This window comes from Mesoplodon densirostris, chromosome 18 (genome assembly GCF_025265405.1).
Source record: "Mesoplodon densirostris isolate mMesDen1 chromosome 18, mMesDen1 primary haplotype, whole genome shotgun sequence".
In the NCBI taxonomy this organism is placed as follows: Eukaryota; Metazoa; Chordata; class Mammalia; order Artiodactyla; family Ziphiidae; genus Mesoplodon; species Mesoplodon densirostris.
The window spans coordinates 27,289,330-27,311,402 of NC_082678.1; the positions used below are offsets into that span (position 1 = coordinate 27,289,330).

The 22,073-nt window shown below is 39.6% G+C and overlaps 1 protein-coding gene across 1 annotated transcript in view; it reads left to right on the forward strand.

Moving 5' to 3' along the window:
* The window catches only part of LOC132479145 (uncharacterized), a 302,289-nt gene that overhangs the window by 129,868 nt on the left and 150,348 nt on the right, over window positions 1-22,073 (forward strand). The window contains 9 exon segments of the mRNA XM_060082726.1: window positions 220-966; window positions 1,631-1,735; window positions 6,133-6,182; window positions 7,699-7,837; window positions 7,956-8,111; window positions 8,220-8,416; window positions 8,827-8,907; window positions 14,874-14,945; window positions 15,493-15,567. Of these exon segments, the coding sequence (XP_059938709.1) occupies window positions 220-966; window positions 1,631-1,735; window positions 6,133-6,182; window positions 7,699-7,837; window positions 7,956-8,111; window positions 8,220-8,416; window positions 8,827-8,907; window positions 14,874-14,945; window positions 15,493-15,567 (1,622 nt within the window).

Genomic DNA, 22,073 nt, shown 5'->3' on the forward strand with positions numbered 1-22,073 from the left:
CGAGGGGCTTCCCTGGTGGCACAGTGGTTGGGAGTCCGCCTGCCGATGCAGGAGACACGGGTTCGTGTCCTGGTCCGGGAAGATCCCACATGCCGTGGAGCGGCTGGGCCCGTGAGCCATGGCCGCTGAGCCTGTGCGTCCGGAGCCTGTGCTCCGCAACGGGAGAGGCCACAACGGTGAGAGGCCTGTGTACCGCAAAAAGAAACAAAAAGAAAAAAGAAAAAAGGGAGTTGAAAGTTCAGAAAGAAAAGTTCACTTGATAGAGTGATGCTTGCAAGCCCTCCGTTCTCTGTCGTGAGGAGTCTCATAAATTCCCCTCCACGAGAGGCTGTTTCATCTTCAGGAGAAGTGACTTCTCAGGAAAATCCTTTTCCAGAATTATTTTCTCTTTCAGACCCTTCTGCAGAAAACACTACTTCAGAAAACAATACTGCACAAAATGTTTCTGAAGCAATTATTTCTACAGGAAACGCTACTCTGCCAGGAGGAACCAGCCCTGGAAACACTAGCCATAGGAACGTCTCCACTGCACATTCTACTGTTGCTGCAGACAACAGTATGCCAGCTGTTCAACACAGCAACAAAACACAATGGGAGCACCACAACATGGTCACTGAATTATCCTCTAAGCCCACAGGCTTCACTTTCCCAGGGCTCGCATCCCCGGGTGATCAAGTTGAAACTCAGCTAAACGAGCAGCTCTGGTCCCTCATCCCCAACAATGACGTGCAAAGGCTCATTTCTCATGTTATCCAGACTTTGAAAATAGACTGCTCGGACACCCACGTGCAGCTGGCCTGTGCCAACCTCATCTCTAGAACAGGCCTCCTGATGAAGCTTCTCAGCAAGCAGCAAGAAGTAAATGTGTCCAAAGCGGAATGGGATATGGACCAGTGGAAAGCTGACAACTCTATCAGTGAGAGCACAGAAGCCCAGAGTGAGCAGAAAGAGCAGGAGCCAAGTGAGGTGAGGATAACCCCTGACACATGGGACTTGGACTTTTACTCAGTTTAGGACATGCCATTAACGTGCCCAAGCGGGAATACCACGGGCTCCTAGTCAGTATCTTATCTTCAGCCATGAAACGGGCTAAGACAGTGATCTCCAACTTTGCTCATTGAGAGAGTGTGTCACTATTCCTAGGGTAGACGCGAAAAGGACATAACACAAGATAAATAAATTGTAGATAAATTGTAGAAGAAAATGCTAATGATAAGACTAATAACATTAAATTTGGCTTGTTCTTATAGAAGCTACTCGCCTGGAAGGATTGGGTTTCATAGTAGTTTAAGAATAGTTAGCTATCGTTTAGAATAGGATGAAGAATCGTAAGTTTTCATCCCTTCTATCTCCTTGTTTTTATTTTTTTATTTTTTTTTTTTTTCGGTATGCGGGCCTCTCACTGTTGTGGCCTCTCCCGTTGCGGAGCACAGGCTCCGGACGCGCAGGCTCCGGACGCGCAGGCTCAGCGGCCATGGCTCACGGGCCCAGCCGCTCCGCGGCATATGGGATCCTCCCAGACCGGGGCACGAACCCGTATCCCCTGCATCGGCAGGCGGACTCTCAACCACTGCGCCACCAGGGAGGCCCCTATCTCCTTGTTTTTAAAAATTGTGATATATTTCTTTAGCTCACAAAAGGAGTTCCAGGTTATGACTATAACAACAAACTCATCTTGGCAGTATCTGTACCTGTAGTAGTGACGATTTGTGTTAGAATTCTCTGTCTCATTGAGGTAAGGACAATAATTAATTCAGATTCAGAACCCAGAAACTGAGAATCAAATCCACCTTTCCACCTGCTACTACTTGATTCTTCCCTTTAGCCATGAGGACTGACATACACTTTGTTCTTTTAATGAAAAGTATATTCCCAGGATGTTTTTGTGTGTGTGTGTGTGTGTGTTTTGTTTTTTTTTTTTTTTTTTTTTGGCTGCGTTGGGTCTCCATTGCGGTGCATGGGCTTCTTACTGAGGTGGCGTCTCTTGTTGTGGAGTACGGGCTGTAGCTGCACGGGCTCAGGAGTTGTGGCACACTGACTTAGTTGCTCCGCAGCATGTGGGACCTCCCCAGGCCAGGGATCGAACCTGTGTGCCCTGTGCTGGCAGGCGGATCCTTAACCATTGCACCACCAGGGAAGTCCCCACAGGATTTTTAAAAGGAACTTCACTCCCAGGAGATCCCTATGGAATTGGATCCATGATAACAAGCTATTGGACTATTTTGACAAGTGAAGTTTATAAGAAGGCCAGAGTTGACATGATAGTAAATTTTCTTCAACTCAAGAAAGTATGCTGATTTGAGGTCCTCACCAGTCACTCTCATTCTACCGTTGATTTCTTTCCTTCTTGGCTGAAGTGATGAGAGATATAGGATCTCCATACTCAAGGAGCTATCAGTCACCCTGGGAGGGCTAAAAGGACATGCCTAAAAGACAAAAGTGTGATCTCGTCAATTCCTCAGGTTTACTTAGCAGCTTTCTTCTCCGGTGTATTAGGAATTGTGTAGATAGGTTCCATTAAAACACTGCAAGTAAAATCTTGCAGCAGGCTACCCTCAAATATTTATAGTAGCCTATTCCTGGAGCTAGCCTGTTTACCTTTTGTTCAGTTACATAGTGGTTTATTACTTTTCCAGCAGGCAGTTGCTAACATTAAAAGAGTGATTTTAATAGGCTGACAGTCTTGATTCTACCCTACCACTCCACATTACTTTAGTTATCTTTTCTCCTGTAATGGCAGCCCTCCATTCCAGCCAAAGCAGCTCCTCACTATACGCTAGTTACACCATACCCATTCCTACTTTTGTCTGTGCCTTTGTCCATCGAAAATTCCTTTATTTTGCTTTGCCTGTGGAACTCCTATGAATCTCTGAAAAGCCAACTCAAGTTCAGATATCTTTCTCTGTAAAGCCTTCCCTGAATACCCCAGCCCTCCTGATCCTAGTCCTGTGAGGTTTGTCACCATTTCTTAGGGGCCATAGCAAAGCAGTCCCCTCCCCTCAGAACTCACAAAAGTGGTAAGCAGTTTTTTGAAAGGCAGCCCCCCAAGAGAGAACCACCAAGGTCAGCACATCATGGAGCTGAGCAGAGATGTGTAAGGACCAATGGCTTCCTGGCCTATCACACTTGAATCAAACCTGACATGATGTACTAACTTCTAAAGAGAAATGTGTCTATCTGCAGGAGGGTTGGTCACTAGTGAAAGCATAGAAAAGGTGAGGAGAGACCAACATGGGCAGTGCCCATCCTCACATTGCCCAAGAGTAGAGATGGCACCTTAGGCAGCATAACTGCAGAGTCAGGCCCACTAGCCAGGCTGCCTGTTGAGGAGATGGATGGATCCAGTTACCTCAGGCCTTCCCATTAAATTCTGGACTCCGCTGATTCCTTTTCTAATTCTGTTGTCACCAAGTAGCCTTCGATTCTGTGATTGTGCTTCAGTGTGCCACGGAGGCCTGTCCCCACAGAAGGTAATTCTCTGCTTGTGTAGACACAGATGCCCTGTGTGTAGAACAGATGTATTTCTCATTGTCAAGTAATAATTTGGCATTCTGATGTTTGATCAATCCTGTGATATTGCTCAAGTGAGACTGCCACAACAGGAAGACGTGAGTTCTCGCTTGGTGAGGAAGAGTATGATTTCTGAGCCTAGGAGGCTGGGGACTAGCTTGCTAGTCATTGGCCATTGCCCAGACTGTACCCTCTACATCTCAGGTGGCATATGGCCTTTGGCATTTTTAGAATTTCTGTAAAGTCCCCTTTTTATTGTTTTTAACTTCTTGCATTTGTTTTGTTTTGTTTTGTTTTGTTTGGGCCTGTGTGATCTTAGTTCCCCAAGTAGGGATTGGACCTGTACCCTCGGCAGTGAAAGCGAGGAGTCCTAACCGTTATTTCCTCTCCCCACATATACGATAAGCTTTTGGAGGACAGGGGCCATGCAGTGTTCTTCCTATGGTAGACAATAATGGTGTTCAACGGAAGAGAGATGAGGCGTTATGTCAATTCCACAGTGAGGAATAATTCAACCGAATATTTATTTGAAGTAGGATAGAGTCCAGCAATATGACCCCTGTGTTCTTAAGACTTTTGAAATGTCATCTTTTAATATTGCAATCAGTGGAAGAAAATGAATAAATGGTGATAGAATAGCTGCCTAAGTATTTGGGGGGTAAATAGCAGATCCCCATGTTTCATCTTAAATAAACATATATCCATAAATGTGAAAAAAGACCACATAAAGGTATTAGAAGAAAATAAAAGCAATATTTCTATAATCTTCTGGTGGGAAAGAGCCTTCAGAGCCTGATGCCACAAGCAGAGCCTTTGATATATTCCACCATCTTGTCTGTGACACCAGCTTAGCACTGATTCATGCCAAGCGTAAGATGAAGAGTCTTCCATATATTGTCTGATTTAAAGCCCACAGTCCTGTGAGGATGATATTACTATCCCTCCCTCATAGATGAAGGAGATCAGTGTAAGGCCCCAGCGGCCAAACCCAAAGCAGAAGGCAGTTTCACCCGACTGCAAAGCTGGTGCTCCCTACTCCACTCTTTTGTCTTGTCTCCTTAGAGACAAAAACACTGGAAATATTCGAAACACTGAAATTCAATGAAAGCCAGTATTTCTTTACCATAAAGAGTTTTTGTTTGTTTGTTTCGAAGTGGTGGGGTTTGGCCATGCTGTGCAGCTTGCAGGATCTTAGTCCCTTGACAAGGGATTGAACCTCGGGCCACAGCAGTGAAAGAGCCACGCCCTAACCAGTGGACCACCAGGGAACTCCCAAGAGTTTTATAAGTCAACAAGAAGCAGACAAACAGTCCAGGGGAAAAGGGGGCAAGGGCTGTGAAGAGTAGGAGGTGTGTTGACAGTCTGCCACCATATCTGCCTGTCCTCTCCTCATGGCTCATGTGGGGTGGGTTTTGTTAGCCAGGCCTTTGTCACCTCGTGACGTAAAAATCATCTCTAATATTTTCTTCAAGTACTTTTATAATCTGTCCAGAATTTGTTGTATTTGTTTGTTCGTGTGGTTGAGGTAGGGGATCTAACTTTTTCCCCCTACATGAAGATCTGATTCTTTTCAAATCTTTCACTGAATGGTTTATTCCTTCTTCCCTGGTCTAATATGCTATCTTCATCTGGATGCTGTTCTGTGATCCAGTTATCTTGTCCTGTACCAGTACTGATATCACACTGCTTACTTCCAGTTGCTCTATAACATATTTTATATCTGGTAGGGCAAGGTCCTACTCTTTGACCTTCTTTTGCATACATCTCATAACTATTCTTACATATATTCTCTACCAAATGTCAGCTGGCCAGGTTTTATTTAAAAATTATTTTGGCTATAAAATGGATTGCATTGAATTTTTAGTTTCATTTGAAGAGAATTGACCTCTTTACAACATTCTAGGAGGATGGTATCTCATGCCATGTAAGTACTTCTTAACGTCCTTCAAAAAAGTTTTAATATTTTCATCACATAGGTCTTACAAATTTGTGGCTAAATTTATTCCTAGGTGCTTTATGCATTTTTATTGATATAGTAAACGGGAGGTTCCTTCTGTTTTTTAGTTAGTTGTGTTATATGGGAAAGCTATTGAGACTAATATGTTGATCTCTTGATTTTGTATGGAGCCATCTTACTCATGTTACTTCCAATAAAATTTCAGTTGATTCTTTTGGTCTTTTTGGGTCCCTTGTTTCATATGCAGATATGTTTGTCTCTTCTTTCCAATACTTCGTTTTTCTTTTCGTACTGATTAAGACCTCCTCCACAGTGCTCAATAGTAGCAGTAATGATTGGGCATCCTACTCTTGTTCTTGACTTTAGAACAATGCTTAGGTTTCTGCCAGATACTTTTATTTTCTTTTCCTACTTCTGAGAGTTTTTATTAGGAATTATCTGTTGAACGTTATCTAAAACAGTCAATAAAATATATCGCCAGCTGCATGCAAGACCCTAAGTTAGGTACTGTGGAAGAGTCAAAGGATTCTTAAACAGGGTAGAATTCCTTTCCTTGAAAGAGTTATCATCTTACTGGATAGATAAGATTTAAAGTCAAAAGGAATGAATAAGGATTTGGAAATAGTTGTAATGGATAATCATGATCCTGTTTTCTTTCAAAGCAGATTTCTTCTCCTAGAATTTCAAAAGAGGAAGATAGAAAAAGAAGCAGAAGGTAAATATTGGTCTTTGAAAGCAGAAATTTACAACTAGAGGAGAACTTAGAACTCATCTATTTCAGTTTCCTCAGCAAAGGCAGGAAGAACGCTTGATTACCCTAATGGTTTACCCTAGTTTATTTCTCAGCAGAATTAGCTCCGCAGCCCAAGCTGAGTTAGAAGAGGACTGGCACACATTCATCTGCTCTCACTAGTCCTTTAAGGAAAGAGGGTGGACGGGGAGAGGTTTTGGTTGTACCTGTTCCTGCTGGGCGGATGCCTGGCTCCCAGGCATCAGGCCAGGCCAGAGGCCTTCTAGGAGGCTCTGGGGTAGGGAGGGCCACATGGTTGTGGATTTAGGGGCTGGCCTCACTCAAAGCTGACGAAAGGTAGAACATATGAGTCCCTTCTGGAAAGTGGCAAGAAAACTTCCCTTCTCATCCTACTGTTTTTCAGGCCCCTACTCTCTATTCCCTTTATCCAAACCTCATAGAATTTTAACCGGGAGAAACTTTAGACAGTAGTTTGTCTCTTCCTTTTGTAATAAGGAACTGGAGAAAGAGAAAGGGAAACTATCTTGCCCCATGGTCATACTGCTGGTGATTACCAAGAAGAAGATGGTCCCTTTCCACTGAGGACTTCTCCACTGATCACACACTGTGCTTGGGCTGTGAGCTACGTTTTAGGTCACAGTTGAGTAGACACATACTATATGGACATAAGTAGTTTCTGAAACAAACTTATTGTGCACTGTGATTTTTTTCTCTTCTATTTGTATTCAAAAAGAGTATTTTGTGCTTCCCTGCTGGTCGTGGCCTTTAAACGGATTCCACAATTCACTGACACCTGAGTGACAGCCTGCAGAGTGAAAGTCAGAGAGCTATAGATGACTTTGCTCGTTGGGTTCAGGTGTTTACTTGGTGTGATTCAACGTATAGGATAGAGCAGCCAGGAAAATAAAATCACCTTCTCCCCACACCCACACCCGCAGCAAATGCTGCATGTGCGACTAAGTCCGAAGCGGACTGGTGTGAAGCGCGTCTAAGGGAGTAACGAGTTTCTGCCCAGTGCCGTTGTGCAAGTGTTTTCACTGCACGAGGGCAGTTGGCCAAGGGCAAAGAAAGGTGAACGGGGCTGAAAATCCTGCCTATGCTCCATGCTAAGCCACATACAAATATCTCTCCAGAGACACTTGGGGTCCATTTTGGACAGACACAGAGAACTTCTGGAAGGCCAGCATGCATGCAATGATTTTCATGATCCCGGGTCTGTGGTGATTTTGCTCATTGTGATTATGGACTGAGGTCCCCATTTAGTCCTAGTGAAAGCAGAGATAACACATTGTGAGAGAGATGAAAAGTGACATGCAACACTAACAGTGTGTGTTTTCCTCCAAGGGGCTTTTTTGGATTTCTGCTGCGTAAGAGAAGCTCAGGGGAAAGTGAGAGTCAGCTAGATGTGAGGAGGATAAAGTACTGTGGCCAGAGAAAGCAGGGGAGATGCAGAATTAATATTTCCCTTTCTGTGTTCTAGGAGGGCTTTTTCGGGAGAAGGCGGCCACTTTGGCTTAGGGGTATGTATAGGCCTCTCAGCGCCACACGCAAGGAACACATGACCCAAAAGCTACACGACAGGGAGTCTTCTGCTGAGGATGAGATATTTCTGCATCCCAGCAGGAGGCCCCAACTCGTCATCCGGAGCTCACTGAGGAGGCTGAATCTTTACCTCATCAAGAGGCCCCTGCTCAGCATCCACAGACCCCTGAGGACGTTGAATCTTTTTCACCCCAGGCAGAGGCCCAGGCTCAGCATGCAGAGCCCACTGAGGAGGTAGAACCACCTCCACTTCCGCAGGAGGCTCCATCTCAGCCTTCAGAGGCCCCTGAGGAACTAGAAACTTCAAGTCCTCAGGAGGCCCTCGCCCGGCCTTTGGAGACACTTAAGGAGGTTGTAGTTTGTCCATGTGTTCATCATGGGGTCAATGAAGCTCAGCAGTCACACTTGTACAAGGTCACTGTTAAATCTCTGGCTCTGGCACTTCCCATAAATCCACAGGTCACTAAAGAGGTTGAACCTTCTCCAGTCCAGCAGAAGACCCCACCTCAGCCTCCAGAGCTCCTTAAGGAAGTTGTAGCTCAGTCTCCATTGTATCCCGAGGTGACAGTTCCAGCACAGAGCAGGATCATGCTGAGCATCCAACATCCCCCAGGATCAAGAGCAGTGGTTCTCAACCAGGGTGAGTTTGCACACAGGTGACACTTGGTAGTGTCTGGCGACAGTTTTGCTTGTCAGAACTGTATACGCTACTGGCATCTAGTGGACAGAGACCAGAGATGCTACTAAACATCCAACAGTGTACAGGGGAGCCTCCCACAGCAAAGAATTATCCAGCCCAAACTGTCAATAGTGCTGCCTAGCTAGAGAAATAAAGATCACTTAACACAAGTATTTAATGAGCATTTAGTATTTTGTATCTAATGCACCACATATATAATCATGAAAGTATAAATCATAATATCTCCCACAGTGAGATTTCTTTAGTGTATGGAGGGAGTAGTGATGTTACGTTTCATCATATATAAATGAGAATTATTGCCAATGGATAAATGTTCTGAAAGAATATCTGTTTTTCTAATTCTTTTGCTCGTGTCTTTTTTTGTAGAAATCTTGGTTGCAATTTACTCACAGAACTGAGCTTTGGAACGTTTCGGGCCTGGCATGGAATGCAGTTTTTACACAAGTTGTAAGTGAAATAGAAGATGAATACATGTAAACAACTGTGTGTAAAAACAATCATGCAGTTATTGGTTAGCTGGGTGTAAGTAAGCCCAGTATGAATTCTGGAAAGTATGTCTTGAGAGCCATTTATTTTTGTTTTTTCAAATGAGGAAACTAAGGTACAAAGAGGCCAAGAGACTTGTTTAACTCATATATATGAAAGGCTCTGCTTTCCATAGTACTGATCTTTGGCATGGTCAATTAAAGGCACCAAACAAAAACACTCAGATTAGCATTGTCATGGAATCCCACGGATGCCTCTCCAATATGAGAATGGTCCAGGAACTTCCACTTTTGAATTTCACTTTGATTCCTTTTCATGTGCAAAGTTCCTAACTGCTTAAAATGTATGCAACACAGAGCTGCAGAGAACTAAGTTGAGCAGGGTGTGGTTCAGTGGGTGTGGGTGCTTCCCCAACCATCATTAGCTCTTTTAAATGGTAAAGCAGAAAGAATTCCTGAACACCCACCACAGGGCTCTCCCCAGCCACCCAGAACATTATTTTTCAAAAAAGCATATATTGCTGAAGTGAATTATCGGTGGCCAATAGGAACCTTTGAGGTATGGAAAAAGACGTTGTTTGTGTTCAGCTGTAGTGTGAAAAATATAAAGAAAAGACTTTGCTGTGGCCTAATTCAATATGTTTTCTTTGCTGACTACTCTTCAATAAGAAGTGTGGGTTTTCCACCCCTTCAGCTCAAAACTTCTCTGATTTCTCATGGCACAAGGAAATGATAGTGGGTACGTTCAATGGCCCGAAGGCGATTTTAGACTCAAGGGAAAGAGCTCTTGTACACCTGGCTTTGGAAAAGACTCTCTTACCTGTCTTGTGGTTCAGAAATCCAGTTTCACACAGTTCCCACATTTTGGGTTAATGAAGGTGTTGAGGCTGTGTCTGGAGCTGGGTTAACAATTCCTGCAGATGCCTATCTTTAGCGGCCTCCTTCCTTTCCCTTGTTAGTTTGCTGACGCCTACCTTGGGGAGAGAGCACCGAGGGTCGGTTTTTCTTCTGTTAGCACACCGGAGAGCAGGCTCATGAGGTCCCTTCACCAGGAGGTTTTAGTAGCGTCAGTACAACGTCTGAAACTCACCACCTTTCCTAAACATCCCAGAACACCAAGAGTTCCTTATAAGAATCAGAGTTTCACTATAGTTATGTAGGCAACACAGGACAATACATTGTGGAAATAAATAAATAAATCACAGTTTAAAAATTAATGAATTCATTCCAAAACATTCACTGAGTGCCTTGCCCACTGTCTGTGAACACTCTACTAAGTGCTGGGGATACAAAGACGCATAGGGCAGGGACTTTGTCCCCAAGAAGCTTTCATACTGGAAGGAGAAATATGGATGTTGATGGGAAAACATATATGAGAGCCATTCTAGCATCTATGCAGCAGGGTAACAAGGTGAGGGAGGGGGGTGATGAAGTAGAAAACGGGTGGTAGGTTAGAAAAGATTTGTAATGGAAGAGGCACCAAGTTGTTCCTTTGGAATTTGTGCTCCTCTTAAATGACAGAAAAAGGTAGTGAAAGAATCAGAACTATCTGGTGTTGTAAATAAATTAGTACTGTACTCCGAAGACTCATTCACAGTTACTTTCAAAAGACGGTCACAGTATAGTAAGTCTTTGTTTTGGACTAAGTGTTTCTAATAGACAAAGCTAAGTTGCTTTAGGAAACATTTGCCATGGTGAGATACAAACTTTATTGCATCTCTTACCAAAGGCAAGCCACCAAGGGAAGATGCCACCCTCGAGTTAAATCATTTTACTACCTATAATGACATATTACTGGGGTGTTTATAAGTTGCTTGCATTAAATAAGTTTGGAAAAGGGCCCCAGCTGAGGTGGATTTATCCTGAATTCAATGAACCTTAGGCTTCAGGGCTCCTCACTTGCATAGGTCCCTTCCAAGGTCTTGAGAGGGGTCCTAGCGATTTTTCTATTTATAACTTTGCCTGTTTTTATTAGCTAGGATTTCCCAAAGTAGATGAGGTTCAGGCCCCACAAATCCTTGATTCATCACCGGGTGTCAGGTAATTATAAGTCAGTAGGTTTCTTGAATGAAGCCTCTATGTTATTGAGAAATATCAGGTGAAGTGGTTAGCAGTGTGGTAGTCTATTTTAAATCCGAAATCTACCTCAAAGATGAGCCAGGAGCTTATTAATAAAGTACCACTTTTTGAATGGTGGTAGTCATCATATCTCTTTCAGATAAAATCAGGAATGAAATATACTATGGAAAACCGGCAGTGGTTGATAATCCTAAATGTTAAGTATGCTTTTTTTCTCTGACTGTAAAGTGTTTCTCCTTCATTCACCTATGCAGGTCCAGACTGATGGCTTATTTTTAAAAATTCTTTTAGTCACTTCATTGGATCTAACAATACAAGCTCCATGATTTTAGAAACTGAAGGACTCTACAATGTAGAAAGGCTATATAACTTAAGCAGACAGAGCACATTCACATGCTGGCTTGTCCGTGGTACATCAATATCGTACCAAGAACATAAGCACGAAGAGAGAATAAGAGGAAAATCAAAGCCTTATCCCTATTGAATTATTTACCCCATTGTTGAGAATATCAGTGTGGGAGGTGTGTCCACACTATGAAGGCAAATTGAGCTGCGGTCACAGAGCCGCCCTAATGCTCCCCCAGTCAGCTAGCATTGGTTTCCTTTACATAGCCATGTACACACAAAAGCTTACACACTTGAGGGTGTTGTCCTCACTTTTTGCTATGTACTAGAATCCTGGCAGCTTCTCAGATTTAGAAAGGCATAAACACTAAAAGCAAAAATAACTTGGGTCTGCCCTTTGGGGTGATTCAGGGTGGCTGTTTTATTTGTAATAGTTCAAAATTTTGAGATTGTCACACCTAGCAACTACTACACTTTTCTTCTCCCCACTGCATCTTATTCTTCCCACCTGTAGTATTTTCTCCCATTCTATATGTTTATTCACTTTCTTGATAGTGTCCTTTGAAGCACAAACTTTTTAGTTTTTATAAAATCCAATTCATCTATTTTTCCTTTGGTTGTTTGTGCTTCTGGTATCATATCTAAGAAACTGTTGTCTAAAGCAAGGTCATAAAGATTTACTCCTGTGTTTTCTTCTAAGAGTTTTATAGTCTTAGCTCTTACATTTGGATATTTGATCCATTTGGAGTTAATTTTCATATACGGTGTGAAGCTTCATTATTTTGTGTGTGGATGTACAGTTGTCCCAGCATCATTTGAAAAGACTGTTCTTTCCACGTTGAATTGTTTTGGCACCCTTGTTGAAAATCAATAGACTATAAATATGAGGGTTTATTGCTATATTGTCAATTCTGTTCCATTGATTTACATGTCTGTTCTTATTCCAGTACCACACTGTGATTGCAGTAGCTTTGAACTGAGTTTTGAAACCAGGATGTGTGAGTCCTCCCACTTTGTTCTTTACCGACATTGTTTTGGTTATTCTGTTTCCTCGAATTGCCATAGGAATTTTAGAAACAGCTTGGCAATTTCTGGAAAGAAGTCAGCTGGGATTTTGATAGGAATTGCAATGGAACCATAGGTCGATTTGGGAAGTAGTGAAATTTTAATAAGATTATCCTCCAGTCCATGAATCCAGCAGGTCTTTATACTTATTTAGATCTTCTTCAATTTCTTTCAACAGTTTTGTACTTTTCAGTGTGAATCTTGCACTTACTTGGTAAAATTTTCCCCTAAGTATTATATTTGTTTTGATGCTGTTCCACATGGAATTGTTTTCTAAATTCCATTTTTCGATTACTCATTGCTGGTGTGTAGAAATGATATTGATCTTATATCCTACAACCTTGCTGAACTCATTTATTAATGCTAACAGTTATTCTCCTAGATGCCCAGGAATATGTCTTGTGGTCTTCCAGTTTCCCAGGAATACATTGGAATATTTCAAAGTGTCTGTGCACATCTCATTCCTCAGCTTTTCTTTTAAAGCTTTGCGGTTGGGTTGTTTTTTGCCCCAAACTGTTATCCATTGCCTCATGCCACCGCCATGTTAAAATATTTGCTTGAAAATGTTTTCCAGAAATGCCACCTGAGCAGAGGCTTTTCTCACTAGACAGCCCTCAGTCAGGTCAAAGGCAAGCCTTTCAAGTGAGGTCTTCCAGGGGACCACCAGACATGTAAAACAATGACAGTTCTTTGGGAATGAGGCTTTGAAGGACCTCTCAGTCCATGCTGCTCGTTCTGGTACCAGGGATGTGGGCTGTTTTTCAAGGCTACCACTGGCATGGAGACCAAAGGTCGAGGGCAAGTTAAAGCAACACAGATCTCATTGTTCTTACAGAAATTAATTTGTTTTCCTTGAATAAATTGCTCTCCCATTTACTGCCAGCATGTTGGTTAAATGTCCAGAGTTCAGAAGAAGTTGATTCTGACCATTTTTGCCAGTTTTGTTGTTGTTGTTATTGTTGCTTCTATGCAGGGATGAATTTTCAGATGTCCTTCCTCCATCATTTTTACTGATTTTCCTGCAACTTTTAAAAAAAAATCTATGAAGTCTCAATGGCCATAGGCTAATTAAATATTTATCACAAGAGATGATTAAGGAAAAAATAAATAAAAAGAGAAATAAATAAATAAATAAATAAAAAGAGAAAATATAATTCTCATAGAGGCTTTCCCAGATGGGTAGATGAAGTTTGAAAAGGTATTTCTATATTTAGTGCTGTCAAAATTAAGGTTAAAGTAACAGATGTTTCAAAAAAAAACAACCCTTTTTTTTTCATTCAGGTTAAACACAGGCTTTAGAGTCAGAACTGAGTTCAAATTCCAGCTCTGCTTCTTACGAGCTTGATGACTTAAGACAAGTTATGTAACTTCTCTGTGCCTCAGTTTCCTCATTTGTACAACTGTGTAATATATATATCACATAAGGTTACTGTGAGGATGAAATGTTAAATGCTGATCACATATGCATGGCAACCCAAAAGATATTAGTTTTGATAATTATCTTTATAATATTCTGCAAAAGTACACTAATAATTCTTGAGTAGAGTTAACCTTAAGTCAGCTATTCTCTTCTTTCTTCCTGTTTCTTTTCTGTTTTTTTTTTCCCCCTTATTTGTTTTAAAGAACTAAGGGGAAAAAAAAGGAAGAAAGAAAGAACTATGAAGAAAATCTATTCCAACATTTTGGAATAAAATTTTGTTCCCCAAAATTAATTTGTTTATTTTATTGATATATAAACAAAATGTTATTTATTTATTCAGCAAACATTTATTAAATGCCTAGTAAATACTAGGCACTATGTCAGGCACAGGAATAATAATGACAATAAAGTGTGGTCCCTGCTCTCAAGTTGCTGACAATCTAGGAGAGTGACAAATAAACAGTTGATTACATACACAGTAACAAAAGCTATGGCACAAGAATACACACGGGACGATGTGATGGGAGTATGGCTTTCACCAGTTCCTCTTGGATTTCTCTCTTCTTTGGCTCCAGAACCAAGGAATTAGCCTTATTTTTCTCTTTAGCTGGGTAGTTTAAATCATGAAATTTTTCAAACTTTGTAGAGATGAAAGAAAAACACCTTGAATTATGGAGGACACTAGAAATAGTACTTTTTTTTTACAGAGCAAGGGCTTCCTACCAGCATAGTCACTTCGAGGGTTTTTAACGTGAAAAGTACTTTGGCATATTTTTTCTTTGCTAGCCACTTTTTTTCTATTTTATTGTTTGTTTGTTTGTTTCTCTTCTCCACTTTGTCATCTAGAGACCTGGGTAGTTCCCAGTGAAAGAGTGTTTTACAGATTCTAACGGTGATTTATAGGTAAAGACAGAAAATAATTTTTTTAACCTTCAAGTTCCATACCAAAAAAAATGAATATAAACTTTCATGGAAGTAATTGAAAATGCAGATAATTTTAATTCCATTCCATTTTTCAGAATTCTCAATCGTAATCCTTTGCCAACAGTTGAAGATTCTGGTCTTTTTAAAGTGCCAGCATTAAACTCTTTGTAAGTATTGTAAGAGTTTCATGGCTCATGAGATAATTTCTGCTCCTTTTTACTTTCGTCAAAACTTGAGTACTTTGGCTAAACAGTCATAATTTAGATTTTAACTGGGTTATTGAAAATAAGAGTTATTGGCAAAGAAAAGGATTAAGAAAGAATATATATGGGTAAGAGAGCCAGCAGAGGATGAGAACAGTGTTGAAGAACACATATAGATATGGAACATGAAGATGCATATAGGAATAGTATTTATCCAAGAAAGCAGAAAGGAATAAGGGGTACATTATTTTTTTTAAAAAAAGAGTGATCAAAAGAGGTAGATGCAATTGAAAATGAGAAGTGAGGATCATAGAAAATGATTGTACTGTTCAGCACCAAGGTCATTAATTTGATGATGCAAATTTAAATTTCTTCCAAAAGAGCTCTTTGGAATTATCATCTATGGCAAGTAAGAAGCCAAAGTGGAAGTAATCACATGTTAAGTATCTTCTTCAGTTTAGAAATTTTGTCTTTGGGTTTTATATCATGCATGTTTGGGCTTCTCCTTCAGAGACATGGGAACAGCACAAGTGTCACTTACCGCAATGGAAAGCATCCTCATGATGACCCTTGAATTGGAAACACTGTAAGTTGATTTTTCTTACATTGATTTTCACTCAATTGTACTTTTAGGTTTGTTTGATTATCTTCTTAAGTCAGGTTTATTTATGTATAATTTTCGTTTAACAAAATTCACTCTTTTTAAATATACAGTGTGATGTGTTTTGACAAACGTATAGTTCTGTAGCCACCACCACATTTGAGGTAAAGAAAACTTCTGCACTCCCAAAAGACCCCCCATGTCCCTCTGTAGTCAATGCATCCTCCTGTCACTACCAGCCCCTGGCAACCACCAATCTGATTTTTGTCCGTATAATGTTGCCTTTTCCAGAATATTTGATAAATGAAATCATGTGGTATGTAGCTTTTTGTTTTTGGCTTCTTTCACTTAGCCAGTCTCTTTGGAGATTCATCTGGTTTGTTGCACCTGTCAGTAGCTCATTCCTTTTGAGCGCTGAGCAGTATTCTAGTTGTGTGGATACACAGTTTGTTTACGCATTCATCGTTCGATGCACATTTGAGTTTCTTCTTGTTTTTTGGCTATTATGAACAAAGCCTCTGAAAACACTCACGTGTGTGTGTGAATATATGTCTTGTGTGAGCATATGTTTTCATTTATTTGGGGTAAAATACCTCAGGGTGGGATTGCTTCATCATATGCTAAGTGCCTATTGAACTTTTTAAGAAACTGCTGAACCGTTTTCTAAAGTGCCTGTGCCATGTTGCTTTCCCACAAGCAGTCTATGAGAGTTGCAGATGCTCTACATCTTCACCTGATCCTTATATGTGTTTTTTAAAAACATTTTCGCCTTTCTAGTAGGTGTGTAGATGAATCTCGTGGGTTTTGCCACATTTTGCATTTCTGTAATAGCTGATGATGTTGAGTGTCTATTCATGTGCAAATATCCTTTTAAATGAAGTGTCTGTTCAAATCCATTTTTTAATTGGATATTTATATTGAGAATTAAGAGTGCTTTATATAAAAAGCAACGGAAAAAGTCCTTGCTCTCAGATATGTGTTTAGTAAATATCTTCTCCCAGATTGTGACTTATCTTCATTATATTAAAGTGTCTCTGAAAGCTAGAAGTGTTAAATTTTTGATGAACTCTAATTTAGCAATTTTTCTTAATTTTTCATATTTATTTAATTAATTTATTTGGTTGTGCTGGGTCTTAGTTGCAGCAGATGGGCCCCTTAGTTGCGGCTCATGGGCTTCTTAGATCTGGCATGCGAACTCATAGTTGAGGCATGCATGTGGGACCTAGATCCCTGACCAGGGATCGAACCCGGGCCCCCAGCATTGGGAACTCGGAGTCTTCACCACCAGGGAAGTCCCTTAGCAATTTTTCTTAAATGCTTTCTGCTTTTTTGTGTCTTAATCTAAGAAATCTTTCTCTGAGACCCCACTGTCTAACCCCAAATCACAAAGATTTTCTCCTACGTTTTCTTCCAGACGTTGTATAGCTACATTTAGGTCTATGATTCATTTTAAGTTAATTTTCATATACGTTGTGAGGGAAGGGTCAAGTTTTATTTTTTTGCGGTTTAAAAAACTATTTCTGTAGGACCCTATGGTGACAGTTTATTACACAACCTACTGCACCTTAAATTGTGCCATCCCCCCTCCAATATGGCAAGCTAATAGAAACTTTCTGTTACGCCAAGGCTAGTTGAGGGGATTGCGTGAGATTAGTATGCGGAAACGGCCCTGCATTTAGCAGTCTCTTCCAACCGTCTTTGTCAGGTCACCTGACAAATGACTGTCTTCACTGTGCCGTCACGCATTGGTCACTGCTCTAGCCTCATCTTCCTCAGTGTCCCACACCATCTGCCACAATTGCGATCCCTCTCTTGTCAGCTAGATGCCCTCCTCTCTGGATATTAAAAACTATTTCCCTGTGTAACCACGATACTGTTAATACACAGTATTGAAGAAATTAAATTCCTACACAATCATATTACCTAATAAAGTGTTGCTATTCAAATTTCCCCAATTGTCTCTCTTATCTAATATCATTTCTTTTAACAGCTTTTTGAGGTATAATTGACATGCAATAATCTGTGTTCACACACACACATACATACACACCATGAAGACATCACGAAACTCAAAATGTCCATCACCTCAGAAAGTTTCTTAATGTCTCTTTGTAATTCTTCCTTCCCATCGTTCCTTGCACTTCCCAATCGCCATGCAACCATTGATCTGCTTTCTGTTTGCATTTTCTAGAATTTTATGTAAATGGAATCATACAGTGTATACTTTTTTCTAACTGGCTTCTAACCCAGCATGATTATTTTAATCTTCATCCATATTGTTGTATATATCAGTAATTCATTTCTGTTTATTGCTGAATAGCATTCCTTTATATGGATGTACCACCATTTATGTATTGACCATTGATGGACATTTGAGTTGTTTGAGTCTTTGTCTATTACAGATAAAGTTGCTATGAATATTTGTGTACAAGTCTTGTATGGATGTCTACTTCCATTTCTCCTGGGTAAATGCCTGCCTGTAGAATGGCTGCATCATTGGTAAGTGTATGTTTAAGTTTTTAAAAAATACCTATTTTCCATAGTGGTTTGATCATTTTACATCTCTACCAGCAGTGTACGAGAGCTGCATTTTCTTTACGTTGTGGCCAACATTTGCTATGCTCAGTATTTTTAATTTTAGGTAGTTTAATAGGTGTGTAGTTGTATCTCACTGTAGCATCCCTAATGATTAATCATGTCAAACATCTTTTCATATGCTTATTTTCCATCTGTATATCTTTGAATCTTTTAGCTATATTTTTCTGGAGTTTTGAGAGTTCTTTCTATATTCTGGAAATTAGTCCTTTATCCAATAGGTAAGTTGCTAGGTATTTTCTCCCATTCTGTGACTCATCTTTTCGTTCACTCAGGAGTGTCTTTTGCAGGGCAGAAATTCTTAATTTCGATGGTGTCTAATTTATCTATTTTTTTCTTTTATGCATTATGCTTTTGGTGTTGTATCTAAGAAATCTTGCCAAACTCAAGGTCATAAAATTTTTCACCTGTTTTGTTCTAGACGTTTTATAGTTTTATGTTTTACATTTAGATCTTTGAACCAATTTGAGTTCACTTCTGTATATGGTTTAGATCAAGTTCATTTTTTTTTTTTTCTTTTTGCACCTGGATATTCAGTTGTTCCAGCGTCATTTGTTGAAAAGACTATCATTTCTCCACTGAAATGCCTTTGAACCTGAAAGTCAGTTCTCCACATCTCTCTACTTCAGAACTTTGTATTCTGTTCCTTTGGTCTTTTTGTCTATCTTTACACTACTATCACAATGTCTTGAAGGTGTAGCTTCATAATCCTTGAAATCAGTTACTGTTAGTTCTTCAACTTTGTTCTTTCGCAAAGTTGTTTTAGTTATTCTAAATTTTATTTCCATATGAATTTTAGAATTGGCTTGTCAATGTCTATAGAAAAGCCTACTGGGGTTTTGATGTATAAATCGATTTGGGGAGAATTGATGTCTCAACAATATTGAATCTTCTGATCCATGAATACTTTATATCTCTCCATTTATTTAGGTCTTTCTTAATTTCCCCCGGCAACATTTTACAGTTTTCAGTGTGCAAGTCTTTTGTCAGATTTATTCTAAGTATTTTATATGTTGGATTCTTTTATAAGTAGCATTTTAAAACTTTGATCTCTGATTGTTTGTTGAGACAAATTCATCTTTTTGTATGTTGATCTTGTACCCTGCAAACTTGATAAACTCATTTATTAGTTCCAGTAGCATTTTCGTAGCTTCTATCAGGTTTTCTACATAATCATGTTATCTGCAAATAAAGATAGTTTTACTTCTTCCTTTCCATTCTGAATGTGTCTTTTCCTTTTGTTGCCCTATTGCACTGGCTAGAACCTTCAGTGCCATGTCACATAGAAGCAATGAGAGCAGATATCCTTGCCTTGTTCCTGATCCTGGTGAGAAAGTACTTTGTCCTTCACCATTAAGTATGATGTTAGGTTTTTTGTAGAAGTCATTTATCAAGTTGAGGAAGTCTCCTTCCATTCCTAGTCTACTGAGGGCTGTTTGTTTTTCTTTAATCAGGAATGTATGTTAGATGTTTTCATTCTTTTCCTGCATCTATTGCAGTGATTATATGATTTTTCCCTTCTTTTCTTAATTTGTTTATTTATTTTTGGTTGAATTGGGTCTCCATTGTTGTATGTATCCAGTATTCTTAATCTTTTATGTAGATCCATATTCCAATCTGGTGTCATTTTCCTTCTGCTTAAAAATACTTCTTTTAACATTTCTTATTGTGAAAGTCTACCAGTAATGAATTCTTTCAGCTTCTGTTTGTCTGAGATAGTCTTTATTTTGCTTTTGTTTTGACAGATGTGGGTATAAAATTCTAGCTCGATAGAATTCAATTCACTACTTTAAAGATGTTATTCCACTGAGTTCTCGTTTACGATTTTTCAAGCACGAATTCTGCTGTCATTGTTATCTTTGTTCCTCTGTATGTAGTGTATAATTTTTTCCTCTGGCTCCTTTTAAATTCTTCTCTTTATTGCTGGTTTTGAGCAATTCGATTATTTTTTGTGCCTTGGTGTAGTTTTGTCCATGTTTCTTCTGCTGAAAGTTCATTGATCTTCTTGACTTTGAGGGTTTATAGTGTTTACCAATTTGGAAAAATTTTGGCTATTATTTCTTCAAATTTTTATATTTCTCCTCTCCTTCATGGACTCTAAGTACACATGTATTAGGCCACTTGAAGTTGTTGCACAAGTCACTGAGGCTCTATTCATTTTGTTGCTGTTTTGTTACTCCTTTTGTTTCATTTTGGATAGTTTCTGTTGCTATGCCTTAATGTTCACTGACCTTCTGCCGTGTCTAATTAGCCTTTAACCTCCTGCAATATCTTTTTCATTTAGACATTGTTTTTAATCTCTAGAAGCTCAATTTAGGTCTGTTTTACATTTTCCATGCCTACACTTAACATTTTCAGTGTTTAGTCTGGGTGTTTTAACATATGAAATACAGTTATAATAACTTTTCTTCATGTATAATAACCTTTTAAAAGTTCTTTTCTGCCAATTCTAACATCTGTATAGATTATGGGTTATTGTTGATTGATTGCCTTTTCTCCTCAGTATGGGTCATATTTTCCTACTTCTTTGCATGCTTGCATGCAATTTTTCATATGATCCCAGATATTGTGAGTTTTAGTTTATTGTGTGCTATGTATATTTATATTCCTGTAAAATGCCTGGGCTCTGTTTTGGGTGAAATTAGGTTACTCAAAACAATTGTATTCTTTTAGGTCTAGCTTTTAAGGTTCGTTGGGTAGGAGTCCAAGTAGCCTTTAGTCTGGAGCTCATTATTTGCAACTACTGAGACAAGTCCTTTCTGAGTATCATGAGGTTTTCCAGTCTGACTTGTAGGAACAGGTACTATTCCTACAACCCTGTGTGATATCCAGTTGTTCTTCTTATTAATCCTTTCATGTGGTTCTTTTCCTGGCATCAAGTTATTCCTCACACAAATGTATTGACCCATACTTTGTTGAATTCTCAAGAGATCCCTCTGCATATCTCCAGAGTTCTTTGTCTGTGCACTTCTTTTCTCTCTGATACTCTGCTTTGTGAACTCTAGTTACCTTGGTTTTCCCAGACCCTTATCTCCATTTCGTCTGTCAGGGAGCCCACTAGTCTCTGTCTGGACTTCTCTTCCCTGTACCATGACGTGGATACTCTCTCAGAGAAGTAAGGGCAATTATAGGGATCACTTCATTTATTTCCCATCTCCTCGGGAATCACTGAAATGTATTGCCTGAGGTTCAGTTTCTTGAAAACTGTTGTTTCATTATGTTCCATCTGATTTTTTTCTTGTTTCAGCTGGGAGGTTAAGTTGGCCCTTGTACTTCATCTTGGCCAGAAGCCAATAATATTCTTTAAGTCTGTTTTGTTTTGATACAGGATCCAATTAAAGATTAGGCATTGCATGTCATGTCTGTGTTTCCGTTAATCTAGAATTTTTCCCTACTATTTCTTTTGGTCTTTTAAGACATTGGCTTTTTTGAAGAGTCTAAGCCAGTTGTCTTGTAAATTGCCCCACAATCTGTATTTGTCTGTTTCCTCATTAGATTCAAAGTAAACATTTTGGGGAAGAATACTATATAGGTGATGTATTCTTCATACTTCATCACTTGAGGTGGCCCATTGCTAAGTTTGATCACTTGGTTAAGGTGGTCTATTCCATATCTCTCCATTGTAAAGTTATTTTTCCCCTTGGTAATTGATAAATAATATGTGGGGTGATCCTTGGGATCAGTGAAGATCCTACTTTCAAACAACTCTTCACCCAACTGTGCATCAATGATAATCCTTGTCTGAATCGATTATTACATTGATAGTTGCAAAATAACACTTTCCTAATTCTATCCTTCCTTTTGCATTTATTAGCTGACATTATTCTATAAAGAAGAGCTCCCCCACTTTTCATTTGGAGTATCATTATGAACTCATGTGCTTTTTTTTCAATTAA